This window comes from Dermacentor andersoni, chromosome 9 (genome assembly GCF_023375885.2).
Source record: "Dermacentor andersoni chromosome 9, qqDerAnde1_hic_scaffold, whole genome shotgun sequence".
Taxonomy (NCBI): Eukaryota; Metazoa; Arthropoda; class Arachnida; order Ixodida; family Ixodidae; genus Dermacentor; species Dermacentor andersoni.
Genome location: NC_092822.1, coordinates 134705697 through 134725550, shown reverse-complemented (window position 1 = coordinate 134725550; position 19854 = coordinate 134705697). Strand labels below are relative to the sequence as shown.

At 47.3% G+C, this 19854-nt stretch overlaps 1 protein-coding gene across 5 annotated transcripts in view; it reads left to right on the top strand.

Annotated features, from left to right (window-relative positions):
* LOC126529774 (protein shifted-like) overlaps positions 1–19854 on the top strand; it is a 384912-nt gene that overhangs the window by 202860 nt on the left and 162198 nt on the right. For all 5 annotated transcript variants that reach the window (XM_050177290.3, XM_050177288.3, XM_050177289.3 and 2 more), the window contains exon 3: positions 12578–12683. In XM_050177290.3, the coding sequence (XP_050033247.2) occupies positions 12578–12683 (106 nt within the window). The remainder of the gene's footprint in view (positions 1–12577; positions 12684–19854) is intronic.

Below are 19854 nucleotides of genomic sequence, written 5' to 3'. Positions count from 1 at the left end.
TACGCAGCGCGCATCTCATGTCGCGTGACAATTGGCGCAACATGATGCTGTTGATGATGAGGATGATGACTTATTGCATCCCCTTTGAAACAGGTCGGTGACAAAGTTACCTGGCCTGCTTGATTCTTCAAGTATGGGATACATGCATTCTAGTATTTTTACACATATCCTTAACCTTCTTTTGCTTCCTCAAGACTTCTCTGTCTCCCTTGTACCGCTGATTATGCAACTGCTGCGTGGCGCGCCACTTGCTCTAATATTACGCAGGTGCAATGCAAAGCCTGCACGTATCGACCCTACGCAGCGCGCATCTCATGTCGCGTGACAATTGGCGCAACATGATGCTGTTGATGATGAGGATGATGACTTATTGCATCCCCTTTGAAACAGGTCGGTGACAAAGTTACCTGGCCTGCTTGATTCTTCAAGTATGGGATACATGCATTCTAGTATTTTTACACATATCCTTAACCTTCTTTTGCTTCCTCAAGACTTCTCTGTCTCCCTTGTACCGCTGATTATGCAACTGCTGCGTGGCGCGCCACTTGCTCTAATATTACGCAGGTGCAATGCAAAGCCTGCACGTATCGACCCTACGCAGCGCGCATCTCATGTCGCGTGACAATTGGCGCAACTTGATGCTGTTGATGATGAGCATGATGACTTATTGGCATCCCCTTTGAAACAGGTCGGTGACAAAGTTACCTGGCCTGCTTGATTCTTCAAGTATGGGATACATGCATTCTAGTATTTTTACACATATCCTTAACCTTCTTTTGCTTCCTCAAGACTTCTCTGTCTCCCTTGTACCGCTGATTATGCAACTGCTGCGTGGCGCGCCACTTGCTCTAATATTACGCAGGTGCAATGCAAAGCCTGCACGTATCGACCCTACGCAGCGCGCATCTCACGTCGCGTGACAATTGGCGCAACATGTTGCTGTTGATGATGAGCATGATGGCTTATTGCATCCCCTTTGAAACAGGTCGGTGGCAAAGTTACCTGGGCTGCTTGATTTTTCAGGTATGCGATACATGCATTCTACTATTTTTACACATCTCCTTAACCTTCCTTTGCTTCCTCAAGACTTCTCTGTCTCCCTTGTACCGCTATTTATGCAACTGCTGCGTGGCGCGCCAACTGCTGTAATATTACGCAGGTGCAATGCAAAGCCTGCACGTATCGACCCTACGCAGCGCGCATCTCACGTCGCGTGACAATTGGCGCAACATGATGCTGTTGATGATGAGCATGATGACTTATTGGCATCCCCTTTGAAACAGGTCGGTGACAAAGTTACCTGGCCTGCTTGATTCTTCAAGTATGGGATACATGCATTCTAGTATTTTTACACATATCCTTAACCTTCTTTTGCTTCCTCAAGACTTCTCTGTCTCCCTTGTACCGCTGATTATGCAACTGCTGCGTGGAGCGCCACTTGCTCTAATATTACGCAGGTGCAATGCAAAGCCTGCACGTATCGACCCTACGCAGCGCGCATCTCACGTCGCGTGACAATTGGCGCATCTTGATGCTGTTGATGATGAGCATGATGACTTATTGGCATCCCCTTTGAAACAGGTCGGTGACAAAGTTACCTGGCCTGCTTGATTCTTCAAGTATGGGATACATGCATTCTAGTATTTTTACACATATCCTTAACCTTCTTTTGCTTCCTCAAGACTTCTCTGTCTCCCTTGTACCGCTATTTATGCAACTGCTGCGTGGCGCGCCAACTGCTGTAATATTACGCAGGTGCAATGCAAAGCCTGCACGTATCGACCCTACGCAGCGCGCATCTCACGTCGCGTGACAATTGGCGCAACATGATGCTGTTGATGATGAGCATGATGACTTATTGGCATCCCCTTTGAAACAGGTCGGTGACAAAGTTACCTGGCCTGCTTGGTTCTTCAAGTATGGGATACATGCATTCTAGTATTTTTACACATATCCTTAACCTTCTTTTGCTTCCTCAAGACTTCTCTGTCTCCCTTGTACCGCTGATTATGCAACTGCTGCGTGGAGCGCCACTTGCTCTAATATTACGCAGGTGCAATGCAAAGCCTGCACGTATCGACCCTACGCAGCGCGCATCTCACGTCGCGTGACAATTGGCGCAACTTGATGCTGTTGATGATGAGCATGATGACTTATTGGCATCCCCTTTGAAACAGGTCGGTGACAAAGTTACCTGGCCTGCTTGATTCTTCAAGTATGGGATACATGCATTCTAGTATTTTTACACATATCCTTAACCTTCTTTTGCTTCCTCAAGACTTCTCTGTCTCCCTTGTACCGCTGATTATGCAACTGCTGCGTGGCGCGCCACTTGCTCTAATATTACGCAGGTGCAATGCAAAGCCTGCACGTATCGACCCTACGCAGCGCGCATCTCACGTCGCGTGACAATTGGCGCAACATGTTGCTGTTGATGATGAGCATGATGGCTTATTGCATCCCCTTTGAAACAGGTCGGTGGCAAAGTTACCTGGGCTGCTTGATTTTTCAGGTATGCGATACATGCATTCTACTATTTTTACACATCTCCTTAACCTTCTTTTGCTTCCTCAAGACTTCTCTGTCTCCCTTGTACCGCTATTTATGCAACTGCTGCGTGGCGCGCCAACTGCTGTAATATTACGCAGGTGCAATGCAAAGCCTGCACGTATCGACCCTACGCAGCGCGCATCTCACGTCGCGTGACAATTGGCGCAACATGATGCTGTTGATGATGAGCATGATGACTTGTTGGCATCCCCTTTGAAACAGGTCGGTGACAAAGTTACCTGGCCTGCTTGATTTTTCAAGTATGCGATACATGCATTCTAGTATTTTTACACATCTCCTTAACCTTCTTTGCTACCTGGCCTGCTTGAGTTTTCAAGTATGCGATTTATTTATTTATTTATTTATTTATTCATTTCCTCAAAGGTCTCTGTTGAGACATTACATGAGGGAGTGGGGAGTTAGTGACAAAGATAGATACTACAAATTACAAAAGGATATTTCCGATGAGTCGCTTGAATGCAAGTGGGTCGATGATAGTGGCAACTTCGGCGGGCAGGCCATTCCAGTCTCGTGTTGTGCGCAGAAAAAATGATTGCTGAAAAGTAACGGTATGGGCTTGTGGGGGATATACTGTATTAGAGTGACTGGTGCGGGCAATGCGATGTGCTTTTTTTATGTACGGGTTGTCAAAAGGCAAGGAATGAAAGAATTTATGAAAAAGGTTAAGACGGGCTATTCTACGGCGTCAGGCTAGAGAGGGATAGGTTTATTTGGGCTTTTAGTGCCGAGATGCTTGAATTGTATGAATAAGTTGACAGAATAATTCGTGTCGCGCGGTTCTGAACCGACTCGAGGGCTTTAATAATGTTATTGTGGTGGGGGTCTAAAATAGCTTCGGCATACTCAAGCTTGGGCTGCACAAAGGTTAGAAAAGCAAGTTGCTTAATAGAGGGAGGAGCGAGGAAAAGGTTACGGCGTATATAACCTAGAGTACGATTAGCAGAGTTTATTATGTGGTTAAGATGACAGGTCCAAGTTAAGTCACGCGAGATGTACACACCAAGATATTTGAATGAATCGTTGTTGCAATCTGTGTGTTATTGATGCTATAATTAGGGATATCGTAATTACGACGACGATGAATAGACATTAACACGGTTTTAGCTACATTTAATGACATGAGCCAAGTGGTACACCAGTTTTGTATGCGCGATAGGTCATTTTGTAACGCCAAATGGCCGCTGGGGTTAGTAACTACTCGGTAAACAACACAATCATCAGCGAAGAGTCGGATGTGAGAAGAAATATTACAAGGTAGGTCATTGATGTATATTAAGAAAAGGAGGGGACGAAGTACGCTACCTTGAGGTACGCCTGAAAGCACGGGTGTTAAGGATGAAGAGTGTGAGTTGGCGTATACGAATTGCTCATGGTTAGTTAAAAACCCTCGAATCCAGCTTAGAACACAAGGATGAATGTTAAGACGCGATAACTTTATTAAGAGACGACCATGAGGGACCTTATCGAATGCTTTTTCGAAATCTAAAAATATTGTGTCAGTCGAGATGTTACAATCTAGGTTTAAATGTAAGTCGTGCAAGAAAAGAGCAAGTTGAGTGTCACAGGAATAATTTTTGCGGAAACCGTGTTGACTTGGGTGAAAAAAATTTACGGATGTTAGGAAGTTAGCAATATGCGAGTATAAAATATGTTCCATTATTTTACAAGACACGCTTGTTATGGAAATAGGGCGGTAGTTACTCGGTGATGATCGGCTTCCTTTCTTGAAGACTGGGATGACCTTGCCCACCTGCCAGTCATGCGGAATTGAAGCGCTGTTAAGTGATTCCTGGAATATGAGTGATAAAAACAGGCTACACACATGTGTAGTGTGTAGCCTACCGTCTACTGCTGCCTACCGTATGCTGCCTACTACCGTCTACATACCGTCTACTGCTGTAGATGACGAGTTCTTCAATGATCCAATTACTTTGACAATGCCGATGGAATCGAATGTGATATTTTGCATGAGCGGATGTGCGAAGTATGGTGGATCGGGCAAGCCATCAAGTAATTCATTAGTAAAAACTGAACTAAATGTTCTGTTAAGAAGATCCGCAGCCTCAGTCTCAGGGATCGGAAGTCCGGAGCTATTAATAAGTGATATCTCATTCCGCTGATTAGGATTAATAGTTTTCCAAAATCGCTTCGGGTTAGTTTGTAGCATAGCTGGTAAAGTGGTAGAAAGAAACTTGTGTTTAGTTTGAGAGCTTAACTTGTCATATTCTTTCTCGACTGCGTAATACTTCTGCCATGTGCAAGAAAAATTAGATTGTTTGGCTGATCGAAACAACCGTTTTTTCTTATTATTTAGTCGTTTGAGGGATACATTAAACCATGGTGATGTTGTTCTTTCTGTTATTGTAATGGTGGGGATGTAAAGACGTATAAGGCGATGCATCTCTGCTTTGAAAAGCAGCCAGTTCGACTCGAGAGAATTTAGTTGAAAGTTAGCGACGAACGTATCGAAGTACTCAGATAATTCTCGGTTCATGCTGACATAGTCCCCTTTATCATAGAGTGTAAGTGTGTTCCGATTTTTTTGTTTCTTTAGTACGTTGCAACGAAACGAAATATGTACTGTCAGGTGGTCGCTCAAACCGCGCAATAAGGTGACAGGGGTAAAGTTATCAGGGTGAGTTGCTAATACAAGATCTAAAACGTTGGACGAGTGAGCAGTAACGCGTGTTGAGTCAGTGACGAGCTGCGGTAAGCCGAATGTTATACACGTGTTTAAGAAGTCACTAGCGGGGCTGCTTTTAGATAATGTAGAGGCAGGATCGGACCAATCAATAGTTGGAAAATTAAAATCGCCAAACAGAAGGACAGGACTGTTAGGATATGTTTTTGTTAACGTATTTAAGGCTTCATGAAGTGCAGGCGTGAAAGAACTGTCGGTACTAGGAGACCGATAGCAAATACCAATCAGAATGTGCGGGTGTGTAGCAATGCATCGAATCCAAATCATTTCCAGTTGTGAAGAGAGGTTTACAAGTGAACAATGTAGGTTACGCTTAGTGGCGATTAATACACCCCCACCGCGTGAGTTATCGGGTCTATCTTTCCGAAAAATGTCAAAATGCGAGAGGTAAGGGAGAATTTCGGTATCATCGATTGATGTGTTAAGCCATGTTTCTGTTAGTAGTAAGACATCGCAAGAAGATGAGCCTATTAGACTGCACAGTGCATCACGCTTGGGAACAACACTTCGAATGTTAGCGAGCAGGAATGATAAAGGCTGACTATTCTGTGGTTGCGGTTTACATTTTGGTCTCAATGATGGCTAAAGGTGTTCCTCAATGACCTGGTTAGTAGCGTGGTCGAAGTAGTAGGTTTTTTCACCTACTATAAGCTTTTCATGTCGCAACTTGAACCGCAGTTTACGGGCCGTTCCAAACTCGATGAGGCGTTTCTGGGCAAGGCGCGTGCGTGGGGCGAGATCTTGCGCAACGGCATAGCACGTACCTTTGAACTGACGAGCCGAAGAAAGGACAAGATCTTTGCTTTTAAAGTGAGCGAACCTCACAATTATAGGCCTGGACTTTCCAGTTTGAAAAGACCCAATGCGATGTGCACGTTCAATATCACGCGGTTCTATTTGTACACCTAAATATTGTGTACAATGTGCAATAATAATTTTCTCAGAGTCAGACCATGATTCTTTAGGTTTATCGGCGATGCTGTAAAAAACAAGGTTATTTCTTCTAGATCTATTTTCAGCATCGTTTATCCGGGCAGACAGTATACGTATCTGTGCCGTATTTGCAGTGCTTATCTCCTGTAGTCTGCCTAATTCAATTTCCATGTCATCGATACCAGCACAGGCTGTCTCAATTTTGTCTAGCCGTGTTTTAATTTCACAGAACGTTTTATCATGATCAACTAGTTTTTTTTTTCAATAGACTTTAGCTGTTCAAGCATTACCATCTGTCCAGATTGCAGTTCTTTCAATACATTAAGAATCTCTTTGTCGGGGCCGGGGTTAGATTCGATATCACCAGCTAGCATGAGAAGTTTTACAGCATATGCGCACAATCACACACAATGGAACAAAAGCGCCGTGGGCCCGGCAGCACAAAAAGTGCACGGTAGCTACTAGGTTTTGCGTAAAGGCAATAAGAGTTCGTTACCTGCACCAGGAAGAAGCGTGGAACGTTAGCACGGGCCATCGCTAGCTTGCTGCCGGACCCACTGAAGGGCGCGTTGCTCGGGCGCAGCTTTTTAACAAAATTCCACGCATGCGCAGAATGCACAGGGGTGGTTCGGGTGTTTAGATGACTGAGTGAATGCCACGATGCTTGCAGATATAGTCGGGGGCCGTGCACAAAGTGCGCGGACCGCGATGTGCTGTTGGTGAGCCGGTGATTTGAAGCCCAGAAGGGCTCCGCTGGCTCCGCCGCAATACGCCCGTAGACCGGAAGTCTTGCGCCTAGACCTAACCCGGCGACAGATTCTGGGCACGGGGCACGAAAGCTGGAAGGCTCCAGAAGCTGCAAGCTCCAAAGTCCGATGAACTGCACCAGGAAGAAGCGTGGAACGTTAGCACGGGCCATCGCTAGCTTGCTGCCGGGCCCACTCATGCATACATGCATTCTAGTAGTTTTCCACATCTCCTTAACCTTCCTTCCTCAAGACTTCTCTGTCTCCCTTGTACCGCTATGTATGCAACTGCTGCGTGGCGCGTCACCTGCTGTAATATTAAGCAGGTGCAATGCAAAGCCTGCACGTATTGACGCTACACATCGCGCATCTCACGTCGCTTGAAAATTGGCACAATATGATGTTGACGATGAGGATGACTTATTGGCATCCCCTTTGAAACAGGTCGGTGACAAAGTTACCTGGCCTGCTTGATTTTTCAAGTATGGGATACATGCCTTCTAGTATTTTTACACATCTCCTTAACCTTCTTTTGCTTCCTCAAGACTTCTCTGCCTCCCTTGTACCTCTACTTATGCAACTGCTGCGTGGCGCGCCACCTGCTGTAATTACGCAGGTGCAATGCAAAGCCTGCACGTATCGACCCTACGCTCCGCCCATATCACGTCGCGTGACAATTGGCGCAACATGATGCTGTTGATGACTTATTAGCATCCCCTTTGAAACAGGTCAGTGACAAATTTACCTGGCCTGCTTGATTTTTCAAGTATGCGATATCTGCATTCTAGTATTTTTACACATCTCCTTAACCTTCTTTTGCTTCCTCAAGACTTCTCTGTCTCCCTTTTACCTCTACTTATGCAACTGCTGCGTGGCGCGCCACCTGCTGTAATATTACACAGGTGCAATGCAGCGCGCATCTCACGTCGCGTGACAATTGGCGCAACTTGATGCTGTTGATGAGGATCCCCTTTGAAACAGGTCGGTGACAAAGTTACCTGGCCTGCTTGATGTTTCAAGTATGCGATACATGCATTCTAGTATTTTTACACATCTCCTTAACCTTCTTTTGCTTCCTCAAGACTTCTCTGTCTCCCTTGTACCGCTATTTATGCAACTGCTGCGTGGCGCGCCAACTGCTGTAATATTACGCAGGTGCAATGCAAAGCGTTCAGGTATCGACGCTACACATCGCGCATATCACGTCGCGTGACAATTGGCACAATATGATGTTGATGATGAGGATGACTTTTAACGCGATAGCGTTAAGGAGCCGCAGAAAAGCCTCGGTGTCGGTGTCGGCGTCGTTGGCGGTGAGCGATAAATCCCGGCAGGCACTTCATGAATAAGAAACAACTTGGAAGATGGGCTGGGTGGGAATCGAACCAGGGTCTCCGGAGTGTGAGACGGAGACGCTACCACTCAGACACGAATTCGATGCTTCAAAGAGGTACAAAAGCGCCTCTAGTGAATGCGGTGCTGCTTTAGAAACGAGCTGTAGAAAGCTATACTGCCGTGTATATCGGTAATTATGAACATGTAACTTACAAAAGTCGCAGTTACACGAGTAGCGAAGTGCGTTTCCGCTACATTTCTTCTGCGCTTTCCACACACGCACAGCCATCTTGCGGCAAACACAGAAGACCCCCTCCTTTCAATGTACGGCTCTGCCCCGACAGGTGGCGCGCCACGCGCGCATTGGGGCTGTGCCGGGACCGGTGCGAGGCGCGTCGCGGCCCGGACTCGCTCTCCCCTGACGACGCTTCGCCTTGCTCCCTACATGTTGCAGAATCGAGCGTCCTCGTTTCTTTAGATCGCTATCTGTCTATCTCTCTGTCCGTGCCGATCACGACGTTTGACTGGCGTGCATCGTTTCCCCCTCCGAGACACCGAGTTCTTTGGTTCGTTCCGCTTGCTCAGGCGCACGTTTCGTTGCCGCGCCGAACGCTGCGTTGCTCGACGCTCCCCGCGTCCGATGCTGGGTGCCTCGTAAGTGATCGCTGCGCCGTAGCCCATTGTCTTACACCCATTGGCGGGTCGACAGGAACGCTGTCGCGTCCCGCTCTTGAAGGCGAAGCTTAAGCGTCCTCCAATTTTTGGCATCTCCTTTGAAACAGGTAGGTGACAAAGTTACCTGGCCTGCTTGATTTTTCAAGTATGCGATACATGCATTCTAGTATATTTCCACATCTCCTTAGCCTTCTTTTGCTTCCTCAAGACTTCTCTGTCTCCCTTGTACCGCTATTTATGCAACTGCTGCGTGGGGCGTCACCTGCTGTAATATTACGCAGGTGCAATGCAAAGCCTGCACGTATCGACGCTACACATCGCGCATCTCACGTCTCGTGACAATTGGCACAATATGATGTTGATGAGGATTACTTATTGGCATCCCCTTTGAAACAGGTCGGTGACAAAGTTACCTGGCCTGCTTGATTTTTCAAGTATGCGATACATGAGTTCTAGTATTTTTACACATCTCCTTAACCTTCTTTTGCTTCGTCAAGACTTCTCTATCTCCCTTTTACCGCTACTTATGCAACTGCTGCGTGGCGCGCCACCTGCTGTAATATTAGAGACCTTTAGCTTGTACGCTATTCCGGTAAACGGGAGCGGTTTGGGCGGATTACCGGATGGTCGGGGCGTAAACGTGAGCGGTGAAGCCACCTGGTGTTGTAGAGCTCAACCAGACAAACGCATGGCTAAAACTGCAGTAACTCACCATATCCTGCTTCGCCACTCGTGCAAATTTTTGGCAGCGGCGTAATTGTGAACACGATTACGCCACTGTCGAAAATTTACGCCAGCAGCTAAGCAGAATATAGTAATTAGCTCTGTGTTTGTGTGGTTGAGCTTTGGGCCACCAGCTGGCGCCACCAATCTGGCCGCTCACCTTGACGCCCCCGCTAAACCGCAAAACCGCCCGCGCTTGCCCGAATACCGGACACGCTAAAAGTCTCTATTAAGCAGGCGCAATGCAAAGCCTGCACGTATCTACGCTACGCAGCGTGCATCTCACGTCGCGTGTTCCCTCACGCGCTAGGACGCGTGCATGTTTCATATTTTCTCCTGCAAGCTAGCATGCGCTGGCGTAGCTCAGCTGCATAGCCTTTGGTGCAGTGGATTGTGATAGGCACGCTGAACCACCACGAAACACTAGGTCCTTTCTTCAGGAATCTGCTGCCTACGTTCGGGGTGTGTACGCTGCAAAAGAAACAGCGCCGAAGTTGATGCGTTTATGCAGCGCTTGCTTGTCATTGCCTGACTGTTGAATGCGGTTTCAGTCACCTCAAAATTCTATAGCGCTTTGTTTTTCTTGCTTTGTGAACAGTTTGTTCTATGCATTAAAGAAAAAGAAAAGCGCTGACGTGGCTCAGTGGTAGAGTGGCGGGCTCCCGCGTGGCGGTGCTGGTTCGATCCTGGGGGGAACTGGGAATTTTTGTTTTGACTTTACCCATCGCCGATTCCACGTCTTCATAGAGGCTTCCGACTTCCTGGTCATCATGACTGGATGTACGGGCGTAGACCTGTACGACCTCCAATTTGTACCTCTTATTAAGTTTCACAAGACCTGCCACCCTCTCGCTAATGCTATAGAATTCCTGTATGTTGCCAGCCATATACTTATTAATCAGGAATCCGACTCGTCGTTCTCGTCTCTCCGCTAAGCCCCGGTAGCACAGGACGTGCCCACTTTTTAGCACTGTATATGGTTCTTTTGTCCTCCTAACTTCACTGACAACAAATACATCCCATTTACTGCCCTCTAATTCCTCCAATAGCACTGCTAGACTCGCCTCACTAGATAACGTTCAAGCGTTAAACGTTGCCAGGTTCACACTCCAATGGCGGCCTGTCCGGAACCACGGATTCTTAGCACCCTCTGCTGCGTCGCAGGTCTGACCGCCGCCGTGATCAGTTGCTTCGCAGCTGCTGGGGATGAGGGGTCGGGGTTTGGCTGTTGTATTCATATAGGAGGTTGTTGCCAAGTACCGCAACAGGGTGGCCAATCCTGCTGTGGTGAGGTAACGCGATACCGGTTCTGGTCACCAGGATCAGGCCGCACTCCAGGCCTTCTTGTGCAATTTTATCAACGCGCGGACTTTATTTAATCCGGCGGAAAATTGCGCGGCACCGGGATGCGAACCACAGTGCTCTTGCACGCGAGGCGGATGCTCTAACTTTACGCCACCGCTGCATTGTCGGCGTATCAGGGTCCAAACCCAAACACGCTCGCCGAGCTGTTTGGGTTTGGACCCTGATACGGGGCAGAAACCTGGAAGCTGTCGAAAAGGGTTCTACTGAAATTGAGGACGACGCAACGATGTATGGAAAGAAGAATGATGGGTGTAACGTTAACGGATAAGAAAAGAGCAGATTGGGTGATGGATCAAACGCGAGTTAATTACATCTTAATTGAAATCAAGAAAAAGAAATGGGCATGGGCAGGATATGTAATGAGGATGGAAGATAACCGATGGTCATGAATAGTTACGGACTGGATTCTAAGGGAAGGGAAGCGTAGCAGGAGGCGGCAGATAGTTAGGTGGGCGGATGAGATAAAGAAGTTTGCAGGGGCAACATGGCCACAATTAGTACATGACCGGGGTAGTTGGAGAAGTATGGGAGAGGCATTTGCCCTGGAGTGGGCGTAACCAGGCTGATGATGATGATGATGATGATGATGACGACGACGACGACGACGCCGACAAGGACATAGAGAAGCTTTTACACCGCTATTTCAGGCCCTACTGGATCATGAGACGCATGGACGCTTAGTGCTTTGGGAGTTCATCAGGGATAACGTTGGGCTCGCATGCTACAACGGCGCCAATCAGCCAAGTACGGGGTACAGATCGTGTTTGGATTTGGTGTTCGCCAAGAATGTAGCGAAAATTGTCGCGGAACCCATCACGGTCTACCACAGTGACCACAAAGCGATTATCGACTGACATTACTCTAACGTAAGGAAACATTTCGTACCCCCATCAGCTGGTGTAATGCTTCTGCAACAGCTCTGAACATTCGCAAGGCCTGGACGGCGAGTCAGTTTTTTTCTCCTAACATCTACTAGAATGTCGGCCGTCCCGGTACACTCACTGCTGTAAGCATTCGCTCGCTAATGAAATTAACAAGTGCACAGGCAAACATGTGAATCGATGATCGCGGACACTCGCTGCCCACGCCGATGAGGACGAAGGCGGTTTAGTTCCGTGCAGTATGCACAGAATTGCTATCGCTACGAAATTCCGAGGGTGTACGTGCATGCGTCGGGCATGGCAATGTGGTCTTCACCTGCATCTTTGGCACATTTTAATGTGGAATAAACGTGGTTTCATTCATTCATTCCTCTTTTCTAGCGTTATAGTCTTACATTGTTCATGATGGTTTGAGGTCAACTGTGTATAGAAGTGTAATGTGCTGTCGTGCGGCGTTTATGATCTCGGATCTATATCGTTCACTCGGAAGATGAACCAGAAACCATATTTTATTCATGTTTGTGCTGTTATAGCAGTGTACTCAGAAAACGTCTGGTTTATAGTAATTTCATACCTACAGCGCCGCCGGAATAAAGGTAAAGTGCATTTGCGGTGCTAAACAGTGCGCTTTTATTTCTGCCATGCAGCACTACTACTACGACTTCGACATCTTGGAGTCCTTGGATGGGTCGATTCTGAAGGACCCTGTGATATCTATTGAGACGAAAGGAAAAGTACCGCGCAAGGCAAAAGGTAAGACGCCAAAGCATTAAAAAATGAGCTGGCACTTTCCGTGTTCATCGCAGAACACGCGTGATTTGAAGAATGCCGCCTCGCCCGTGCTCGTCCTAAGGCAGCCGCCGGGTCACTATAGGCCCACTGCGGTACGATCTCACACCGTCGCGTTGGCGCCAAGTACGTGTTGTCCGTTCGTGTTTTGTACGGTCCGAGTTGCGGGCGTAACGGTTGTAGAATTTCTCGACACGAACGACGTTCGTTCGTGGTATTTCTCGTCGTGGGGAGCCGCTTCGTCTTTGGATGCTGTAGGCAAGAATGTAGTTTCGTTTGCCTCACGGCCATGTCGTTAAAAAGAATTATACACTAGGATACGTCGTTAGGACTTGTAAGCCTCACGCTCCCTGCAAACAGAGAATATTTTGCAACAAATCTTTCGGCCTGTCTTCTATGCTACGTTTTATATTTTTGTTGGATACACGCCACTGTACGTCGAGCAGTTCGCTCTTTTTTTGCGGAACCAGTTTCCTGTCTTGTCGAACGCTTATGAACGGCTCGCATTTTACGTGCGCAAAAGCCGGAAGCAAATGCACCGCGTACTTCTGTCGCCTTCGAGTTACGTAGATTTCATTGACACCGTCGCGCACCGTTCCAGTCCTTGTACGGGCTTAGAAGATGAACTAGCGCGCACGAACGCTGGCAGGATGACCTTGCGGTAGCGATGATAGTAGTCTGCACTTAGTGATCGCTTGCCGTCCAGTCTCGGGCCTTCGTCGTGATAGATTGGGGCCGCGATCGACGGATGCGGCGAATAGCTCGATCCATGAAGCTACGATGTAAGCCGTATTCTGTAATGACTCGGTTTCCGAAGAGCTGAATTTGGTGGTGGCTTCACATTAGAGCGGTCCGCATAAGGTAACGAAAACGAAAGTAAATACAGAGGCCAATCTGCGCACAGATATTTTTCTGGAACTGAACGTCACAAACGAAGCGAAAATATGGAAAACTAGGAACGCTTCTTGGTTATAACAAAAATTACTACAAATAATTTGTTCATGCTATTGAGGAGGTTTATGTTTTTCATAATGAAATGCGTGTGTTGCATACTGGCGCTTAGTGATTTAGCGTATGTTGTTTACTGCAATTGACCCGCTTATACCGCTAGGTGGTACGTCGTACGTTAATATAGCATGCAGAAATTCCACTGGAACTGTTTAAGTATGCGTGAGCATGCCCTCAAGTGTATCATCACCAGCGTTTATTTTTCACCAAACAAATACATCGGTAAAAAGGGGGACATGGCGAAAAAGCTGCGGACACTGCAGCTTCACTAAGCACCGTCCACCATATATGGCAGCAATTACAGGGTAAATATGCGAGCAAAATCGAATAATTACACACGCAAGCGAATAATTGAAGTGACAGGGTAAATACACAAGTGAACACAAATAGTTAATATAGCCTTATATGAAAAAGGATATTAGTACATATAGCATCACATTATAGTACACAATAAAGAAAGAGAAAAGCAAATGGAATTGTAGTTCTATGCTTAGTGAAAGTCATTAGATAACGCAGTATAATTTAAAGAATGTGCAGTTACAAAAACAATCTTATTACATTGTAGGTGTTTAGGCTGTCGATTTCAATATCTTGCTGCCCATATGCGTTAAGAGTGCTTCGTAATGTTTGGCTAAGCCTTTGCGTACCGTAAATAGTGCGTGATAATGGAGTTTACCAAGGGGTTTATATCAATGGAAGTAAATACTTTGAGTATGTCCAAGGTTTACAAGTTTCAGAAATGTGTCAAGCTTCCCGCGATTTGCACTAATAGAGGATTGTAGCAACCACCATTTTTTGTATATGTCGTCCGCCATAACAATTTTATGCTTGATAAGAAGTTGTTCGGTGTGTTCAAGCTATGGTATCTCGTCTACTGCGCTAATCGCTCTTTTCTGAAGTATTTTTAGCTTATTCAAGTTCACTAATGCGGTGTTCCCCCATATTAAAGACCAGTAGTTCAAGTGGACATGAAAGGGAGCCTGATAAATACGTCGCTTTATAATAAGAGACACAAGCACCACCGACGGGCCTCAGCTCTGAGCTAATCTGATCTATTCGCTTTACGACGCCTCCTTCAAAGGCACACTAAAGCGAAACAATAATTCAGTTTAGACTACTAAAGCATTGTTTGAGAACCCTGCAAGCAGTCATTTAAAAAAAATAGTTTGATTATTAGATGAGAAAATGATGGTCGAAGTATCAGTATTTGAATTTCGCGCCGAAACCCCAGTGCCGGTACGTCAGTGTGACGTCAGGGATTCCCAAGTATGCTTTCGCATTTGAGCCGCGTTGGCGGAATAAAGGTTCCCGAAACTTGCCATGTTTAATATTCGGTTCCTTTAGAACACAATGTAGTCAATCTGTACCGCTATATATAATTAGTAGGCCCTAGAAGCTGCTATCAAAATCCAAAACGACACAGCCCCCAGGGGCGGGAACTTAAGTAGGCGTCGCCACCTGTGTTTCGTTCTTGCGCTTGTTGTGGCTTACGCTGTTACATGTCTTACGCTGTCTTATCGTTGTACGAATGGTGTTTTTGGTGTTGTAGAACGGTAATTTACTGATGCAGAATAAATCATTTTTCACTTTAGTGTCCCTTTAAGCTACAGCGTCTGCGTCTGCGATCAGTTAGAAATTGTTTGTACACTTCGCGAGGGAAAGCTTTAGAGGTCACTATTGGCGCTGCAGTTGCAATACTTGCAATTTAGCAGTTGCGAATACATGCTCATGATTTACAGGAGCACAAACGGAAACCCGCAAAAACGAATATAAGTGCAATGTAGAAGAAATAAATGGACTCAAACTACGACCTTTTTTTACTTGATGAAAATCGGTATGTGAACTTTGCAACTGTTGCAACCTTCTCGTCAATTTTATTTCTTCCTTTTGCTCGACCACTTTTTTTTTGGTGGGGGGGCTCTCACTAGAAACTCAGCGCAAGTCATGTCAGTAGCCTCAGTCTAAGTATATTTCGTGTATCTCAAATGCCTGGAAACATGCTTGAATTATCCGCGGTATACGGGTTTTGCTGATCGCGGCAGGTGGCACGACATAGTGTTTGTCAATGGTTCTAACATCGTGGTTTCAGCGTTTCGCTTCAACCGTGCGCTACTAACTGATACCTTTGGCGATGGGTTCTGGCACGCTTTTCGTTCCAAGCTTCACGACCTATTTAGATGGACCTTAGTACGCACTTGCTGGTGGAGTCGAAGCCCTCGCTCCCGCGCTGCCTCCCCGCTTTCGTCCATACATCGCGCGCGAGATTGAGCCGTGATCGTCAGTTCCCCTTGCGCCCGATGGCGAAATGCACACTCGCCGCCGAAGTACAACGCCGCGCTGCCTTCCTTCCCCCCATTCCATCGCGGCCTTTCGCGCGACGGAAAACGGCGGGCTTGCTCTTCGCTTTCTTCGCTCGCGCGCTCCAGATTGAGGTGCGATCGTCGGCTTCCCTCGCGTGTTTTCACTCGCACGTACGACGCGCGGCGCTATCACCCTTGGAGTTTGTACGGAACATCGCGGCGACGGCAAAAATGCGCCCGGAGTGTCCACATAGTCGCAATAAAGGTGGTTGATGGCCGTGGATGGTGCAAGCAAGAAAGCTTCTCTTTTAGCACTTCCACTGCTTGGAAGTTCCTCCCGCGCCTCGTAGCCGTCGCCTGCGACGAAGGCAGCTGCCGTAGTTGTCCATAGGAGGACAGCCTGCACGAAAAAGACAACTCGCGTACTGTGCCCTTTGCGGTTACGTGCCCCGAATAGCGTTCAAGCGTGGGCGGCACTCGTAGGCATGGAGGTGCTCCTGCGCAGACTGTTCCGCGTTGTCGCCAGACGAAAAAGGCTGCGAGGCCCGTGGCTGGTAGGCGCAAGAAAGCTTTTACCACTGGGAATGACTAGAATTTCTTCCCTCGCAGCCGTCGCCCCAGACGGAGGCACCGGTGCCATCATCGAAAGGAGTGCAAGGATTGATTGACAGGCTAGTTGGTTCATTATCACAGAAAGAACAGCGCTTCCGGATAGGACACAAGATCCTTCCCTTGTGCTACGTCTTGAAGCGCTGTTCTTTCTGCGAGAATAGTGGCCATAGTTGTCCATATGAAGACAACCATCAAGAAAAAGAGTCTTCGCATGACTGTGTTCCTTAGTCACTTGCCCCTACACAGGGGTTACCTGACCCTTGGTCGGAGTCCTCGATTCGGTTATCAAAAGTGTTCGCCGCCAGCAGCACCTCCTTTTTGGCATGGTTCCGCTCCTCAGCGTAACGTTAATTTCGCAGTATTGCTGGAAGACCTCCTTGCGGACTGTACATTTCACATAAAATATCTCTGGTACATCCACCGACAAAAATTGTACTCATCGTCCAGAACTTCTTTTTCACTGGGTACGGCGGCAACTGATCCTTCCGGCGCATCTCGGGCAGTAACTCATTAAGCATGGGCTTAGATGTGATTGCGCGGTGTGCAATCGTCTTGACTTTGTCCTCTTTCTCCTTCGCGGTCGCTTATCTGCTTCATCGACTTGGGCACGTGATGATATTGTGGGTACGGCTTCCTTCAGCTTATTAGGACCAGAAATACTCTCTACATCTCCGCACAAAATCAGTAACAGAGCAGACCAACAATCGGCTATTATCTCAATACATGCCCGAAAGTAGGAAACCATGACGACATTGTAGCAGCTACTACGAAATCTTGAATACGAATTATGAAAACGAACCTGCACAATAAGTCAAGCGGGATCAAGCAGTGTTCCGAAGAACGCTGTCATTACCCTCCATTAGCGCCCCTCAGCGACTTTACCGCTGAGGGGCGCAAATGGAGTTCCACGATGTAGGTTCCATTGCTATATATGAGCTATATGGAGTTCATCTTTTAACGCGTTGTAGCCCAGGCACGACGACATAGACATAGAAGGCACATCAGACAACACACAGCGCTACGTGTTGTCGGATGTGTCTTCTATGTTTGCGTCGTTTCGCCTGCGCTATAACAAATTAGAAAATAGAATTGGATGATAACAGACCTACCGATCAAAGGATTACCGTCGATCTACAGTGGACTGTCCCATTCGCTCTCAAAGTCCCGTAGCGTGTACCCATGATACGCCAGCTGTGCTTAGAACGTGGCAGCGTACGGAACCATAAAAACGCCTGCATTACAAGTCAAACGTTGTGCCAAGCACAATTCGTGAAGCATATATAGCGGGGTGCCAGAGGAGAGCATATGGGCAGACGAGACTCAGGAAACGCATGTTGTGCACCACAGCAAACAATTACAAATGGTGAAAGTTGGGATTTGCGGAACATGTACCGGTTTCGAAAAACGTGTCGATATGAGCGTCATCTAGGTGCGGTCGTGAGAACGCCTAGCGTAAACACGGGAGCGCGTGCTGCACCTCAAGCCCCTCAATTTTCCAAAAATAGCGCCATTCTTAGATATTCTCTCCCGCTGTCGCTCTCCCCGGCGTTTCCACCGCCACGCCTCTTGTCGCCTCAACCTCCTCCGCTCCCCCATTGGCCAATCTGTGTCACGTGGAAGCAGGCTTCGCGCTTTTGTATATTTTTTCTTTCCAGCGCACTCCGACCGCCATTGTTGGCCCAGTGCGACGAAAGTACGCGCAGGCGGATTGATGGCGGGATGTCGCGGGATAAAATGGCGGGCGCGGCGGCCGCATTTCGACGGAGGCGACGTGCAAGGACGCCAGCGTTGGGGCACGTTAAGGAACCCCAGCTGGGCGAAATGAATTCGGAGTCTCATTACGGCGGGCCTGTAATCAGATCGTGGTGTTGCACTTAAAAGCCAACAATCATATTTTTCTGACTTGTGTGCCTTGGGTGCTCCAGTTAGAGCAACACTGCTTCCTTGCGAAAAGTTACAACGCGAAAGAGTACAGGCGCACGTAGTACACAGATATAAAATAAGCATTTCAACAAAAGTGTTACTGGTGCTAATGAGGGGACGGGGATAATTATTTTCGGAACATCTGTGCAGTTGTCCCAACGAGTTCGTCCTTGCTTTCGAATTCCAACCACTTGCACTGTAATATTTACATAAATAAAAAAAAACGATTTCATGTTCTTGTACGTTGTTCGAATTATCAATACTGTTTACGTGTGAAAACGTTGCTCATGGCCGCCACAACCCGTACATGAGCTACACACATCTGTAAAAGGAGCGGGGCAGAAGCGGCCCTGTTGGCGTTGCTGGCCCCGGACAGTTGGAACGTCACGCGCCGGCCGAACAAAGTATCCGGCAGGTACGTAAATGAATCTACGAAACCACGTACACATACTTTCACGCAGTCAAACGCTGAAGCGGATGTAATTACGCGCGTGTTTGAGTACACCTTGTGCATGCGTCGTGTTTCATCAACACGAACTCTCAACGTGCGGGCGCTTTACGTCTTAAATAATGGTCATTTTCTCTATTTTTTTTCTTTGCATTTCCAACCCGACATTATTAAGGCCAGTTACCGACTGACGTAGTAAAATCTCGCCTCAAAAACTGATCCGCAGGGCTCGAACGAACATTTCCGCGGCTTTCCTCCGGTAGCGCGTTAAGGCTGTTTCACATGCTGCGACTGGAACGACGAAAATCGGTGCACTCGCACGCGTCGCAATGCGATTTTTAGAGAGTCCATTTCACATGATTGCGATTTCAACAATGCGACTGGTGGGACGCCCAGGGTTGCTTACTGCCACGTTTCGTGGCACGATGCATAATTCTTTTATTGTAATGAATAAAACGTTTACATATAATATTATTGACTTTTCTTGATTACAAGCTAAAAATATGCACGTTTACTAATCTAAAAACGTTCGTTAAGATTTGTCTTGGAGTGCGCGACGGCGGTTTGGGTAGTTCAGTGCGACATGGCGCACGTAAACAGCTGTTCGCAGGTGGTTCAGCGCTGTGTGTTATCTCATCTGCCTTCTATGGCCGTTTCGTTCTGCCTGCATGCGCTACAACAATCTAAAAGATGACATATCGGCAAGTTCATATAGCTACCCTCACCGCGTATGCAGTATTCGGAATTCGGCTGCCACGAAGTCGTCTTGTCAGCCCAACAAGATCATCGCGCTACCAGTGCTCGGCATCAGCTTCTGGAGAAATGATGCGTGTATATTGCCCGT